The following is a 5,053-nucleotide window of genomic DNA, read 5'->3' as shown; positions in this document are numbered from 1 at the left end:
AGCAAAAAATATAAGACCAAATTAAAACTTTAAGACTATTTACCCGATCACGTCTAACAACTTGAAATGTCCTTCGACCAACAATATGTGGTACAACATGATGCTTTCTATTATTTTTGTTTCTTAAACTTTTTTTCTATAGAAGACCAAACTCACAAAAGACAAAAGGAGGTAAGGTATAATTATTTGCATTGACCTAAAATAGCAAAACAACTTAAGAACACCTCAATGGTTGTCACAATGAAAAATTCAAACCTGAAAAGAAGGACTTCCAAAGTAGGACACCAAATTCTCCCAAGCGCTCCTCATCAGTTTGATACAACTCATAGTGCTCACGCAATCTTGAGCGCCAACTTCGATAACATATGTTAGCCTTAGCTAAAATCATTTTGCGCATTACTTCCGTATCTGCTATATCAAACTTTTCCTACATATGATTTGTCAAAGTTAGTTAGCAGAAATAAACCCTATAATATACATAATAGCAGAAAATATAAATATGTATTACCAAAACAAGGTCGCATATTTTTTGCTTGACTTCATCTCTAACTTGGAGGCAGAGAAGGCAGAGAAGGCGGAACGCAACGGAGCCAAGACGGCAAGGACGACACAGATAGACGTGAGCAGTGGCGCAGAAGAAGCAGATTTGAGGAGCGACTGGAGGCGCTTGTGACGGAACAGACACTGAGGAGGACCACGACGCCGCTGGAGACGTTTCCCAGGGGCTACGCCGGTGACTCTTCCTCCGGCAGCAGCTCCATCTTCCCTCGCAGATAGGGTTTGTAGACGGCGCGATGAGGGTTGAGAGTGACTGAGTGAGGCTTAGAGTGAGTTGGGGGAAACTTAGAGTTTTTTTACAGTTTTACATTCACTATCATCCCTTAGGTTTTTACAGATCTCCTTTAGTTTTTTAAATTTTTTTTGGAATATTTTTAATTATTGTTATTTATATTTATAAATTAATAAAAAAATTTAAATTTCACAAATTAATTTTAAGTTACTTTAAAATTCTGATTATTAAAAATTATATACTAATTTTCTAAAGGCATATAAATTAATATTTACATCATTTAAAAATTAATGAATATGTAAAAAATAATATAAAAAATATATTTTAAAAGAATTATATAAACAATTTTTTTAATTTCTGAAACAAAATAAAATTATTTTAAAAAATTATATAGACAATTTTTTTAATTTTTAACATTTTGAAAAAAATTATAAATTACATATTTTGTGACACAAAAAAAATTTGTTACAAACAATGTTAAATTTTGTGATAAATTAATTTTTTGTTACAAAATAATTTGAGTGTTTCAGACAAAAAGATATTTTGTTACAAAGCATTTGGAGTTTTTGAAACAAAAAACTATTTTGTTACAAAATGCTACAAATTTTTGCAACTACTTTACTTTTTGTTACAAAATATTACAATATTTTGTAACAATACACCAACGCGTTACAAAAACTACAATAATTTATAACAATCAGCAATTATTATTACAAAAAAATAATTTTTTGTAATAATTTTAAATTTGATACAAAATTTTTGTTATAAATGTTCTATTTTCTTGTAGTAAAAATACTATGCAATCAAATAATTTTTTAACAAAATTTACTTAAGTCATGGTGCACTTTTTTTTTTTGTACGTATACAACTTTAATACTTGAGTTTTCATAAGATGGTGAATATTTAGGTGATAACCTATATAGAGACCAAATAGAGGAGGTACTAAATGAGATTCGTTTTATATATCTTCCATGAACTAAAAAATTACATCTTTCAAAATGTAAAATATTTATTAAGAACTAACAATTGATATCACAACATTTTTAATAACCAAAATAATATCACATTAATCGTTGAGAGACTAAATTATATTTACTAATTTTGTCTTGGATTTAATGAAGGGTATTTTTCTTTTTCTTTCTTAAAGCAAAAAATATAAAAGAAAAATGGTTAAAAATATACGAAGTCAGAACTAGCAAATAAATCTGTTAGGAGACTTCTTAAACTGTGGATCTAATAGTGAAAACCACACGTGACTCGTCTCCTTCTTAAGATATAAACATGTGTTGGAACAAAACTACTAATTTTTAGTACATGTGACCAAACCAAAAGGGAAAAGAAGAAAAATATGAAAATCAATTCAATAATAATAACCAAGTAAGTAGTAATTAACAAGTATAACTAATAACCAAGCATATATGTATAGATATATCCATGTAAAAGGCTTGGTCATAGGTCAACCGAAAATCCACTGAGGGAAAGTGCCACGTGGCAAGAAGCTAGAGAGGGTGTGGGTCATGTTCTTGGCTTAGCGTGAGGTTCGCGTTGACGCCCGAGAGTGCCAGGCTGACCTCTCCAACTGGGACCAACCCTTCTTTTAGAAACCCTTTAAATATTCCCAACACACAACAAATTTCATAACTAATTTTTTCTTTTTCTTTTTACCCTTTTCTCTTTTTTGATTAATTAATTAATTAATTAATTAATTACTCTCTAATTATTACATTACATTACATTACAACAACGATAACAACAACTTCGATGGTTCTCTTCTCCATATTGGAGTGTTGTTCTTGTTCTTTAATTACCTTGTTTTCATTACTCAACAACACATGTGTCGATCACCCAGTTATTGTTACATTTTCCACTTCTTCTATCTCACTACCATTATAAATAATTCATACACCCTTTCTCTTTTCTGTATCCCTTTGATTTGATTTGCGTCGGTTCTTGTGAGAGCGGGATAGAATATTTTAATACACCATGTTGCAGGATGTGTTTGATCAGCCACTGCCACCAAAGGTGGAGCAACAACTCCCCATTGTAATTCCATCAACCCATTCTTTTGATCCATGCATGCATGGTGTTTGATATATGTTCTCATAATAAATTAAATTATGCATGTGTTCTTGTAGCTATCTTTGGTTTTGGGTTCTGTTGTATTGTGTCATGATGTGATCCTAAACCAAAATGTTTGTTCATGTGGGTCATCAAAAGTTTTATTTATTTTCTTTCTACGGCGTGGATTTGTGTTATTATTATTTTTTTTTCATATGGAATTACTCATAATTGATCTTGTGTTTCTCATCATGAGATGTCTAATGTGATCATGTACTTGTTCTCTCTTTTTCATGCATGGATGAATGGTTAGTTCTTTGTTTTTGTATGCAAATATTAATGTGTGAATATTATTCCCCTCCCTAATGGCGATATTCGCAGAGCTAACAAAGAAACTTTTAGTACCACTCTTCTTAATTAGCCATTCGAGAAATCTAGAAGCCATTTCTCAAATTCTTTTTCTTTTTTCTCTTTCCAATTCCATGCTTCAATGTCAATTTGCATGGAAGAACGAGTTCTACCTTTCTTTTTTCTGACAATAATTTATAAAGTTGGTAAGCATATAATAATGCTTCTTTGACTGTGGCAATAAGAAAGAATATTGATTCTTCTATAAGAACTTGCATTGGCTCTGCCCCTTTTTTTTTTCTTCCAAGATTTTATCCTATCCAATCCAATCCAATCCAGGACAAGCAAAATGTCATTTTCTAAGAGAAGGGCAAATTGTTAACTGCATCATAATCTCATTCTGCATTGTGATAGCCAATTGAACATAGCTTTCTATTATTGTGGAATATATGTGCTTGGTAAATGTTTTTTAAAATATCTAATTTTTCGTATTTCGTATCAATACTCATTTTATTGGCTTTTAAATAAAGTGCTTACTCTAATGCATATTGAGAATGTACAGAGATGAAAGAGAGTAGATATTAAATAATAGTATGATCTTCACTTAAATATATTCTTTTTATTCACTTTTGGATTTATTTATGCGAAATAACCACTTATTTTATAATGTTCAAATAACATCACTCAAAAAATAGTTCAAATGTGTAGCTTTTTGTGTTCCTTTGAGTGCCTTTCATTTGTCATTGAAGCATAATCAACATGCACATATCATGAGGTTCCTTCTTTCTCTAACAACTGTATATGGTACAAACATTTGGTACCTTAGCTTCTTGCATGTCACATTGTTCACATGAAGGCATAGATGCACATCCTTTTCAGTGAAAAATAGCCCAAAAATAGCCAACTCTTTTGGACAATTTATTGTCCTTTCATGACCAAATATAAATTCAACCTATCACTGGACCATGCAACTAACAAGATTTGTATGCAGAAATAGTCCTTCTTGTAGAAAAGGACTTTTGTAATGATGAACATATCTGATATTTATTGGTGTGCAATGTTACTCACTTTTCAGAAATGCTCACTATTTGACGATGAAGACATGCAATAAAATAAAGCTTAGACTGATTAGAGAATATTATCTTTTGAAAGTTCAATCTAAGAGATTGCTATGTTATTAGAACAGTCTCATTTCTATCAATATCAGCAAGAAGAATTGGGTTCATTCTCATAATGGAAAGGAACTAAAAAAATAAATAAATAATAATAATAATAAAATTAATGTAGAATCATTCTCCTATTCTACTTTTTTCTTTTTTTTATATATATGAAGTCTAATACCATTATTCTGAGAGTGGTCTTAGTTGGTATTTAACTATTTATCAGTAGCCATGTTATTAACAATGCTCTTGTTTCACTGGCTGCAGGATGAAATTTCAAGCCCAATCAGTGCTAGACTTTTTGAGCTATGTGACTCTGATTTGTTCCCAGAAGCACTTCAAAACTCTGAGGTTACTTCAAGCTCAAATTGTTGCTATGAAGAGAACTCCTCATATGCAACAAACATGTCTCTAGCATTAGAAGTAGAAACCAAGTTCAATAATAATAACAATAACAATAATACAAATAGCAATAATAGCAATAACAGTGTCACCACCCCAAGTAGCACCACCACCACCAACAACAACACAACCAACAGTAGTAACCTGTCAATCATCTTTGACTCTCAAGAAGAGCTTGACAATGACATCTCTGCCTCCATAGATTTCTCATCTTCACCTGCAGCTTTCAATGTTCCACCGATGTTCTCAGTCACAACAAACCATCATCAAGAACAGTTTGATTTTTTTTCTATGC

At 31.2% G+C, this 5,053-nt stretch overlaps 1 protein-coding gene across 1 annotated transcript in view; it reads left to right on the top strand.

Moving 5' to 3' along the window:
* The window catches only part of LOC107615922 (ATPase WRNIP1-like), a 5,829-nt gene continuing 3,212 nt past the window's right edge, over positions 2,437-5,053 (top strand). The window contains exons 1-2 of the mRNA XM_021112011.1: positions 2,437-2,833; positions 4,624-5,051. Coding sequence (XP_020967670.1) covers positions 2,774-2,833; positions 4,624-5,051 — 488 coding nt within the window. The 5' untranslated portion in view covers positions 2,437-2,773. The remainder of the gene's footprint in view (positions 2,834-4,623; positions 5,052-5,053) is intronic.

Source organism: Arachis ipaensis, chromosome B09 (genome assembly GCF_000816755.2).
Source record: "Arachis ipaensis cultivar K30076 chromosome B09, Araip1.1, whole genome shotgun sequence".
NCBI lineage: Eukaryota > Viridiplantae > Streptophyta > Magnoliopsida > Fabales > Fabaceae > Arachis > Arachis ipaensis.
Note: the sequence above shows the minus strand (reverse complement) of the source record. Positions and strands in the feature narration are given on the sequence as shown.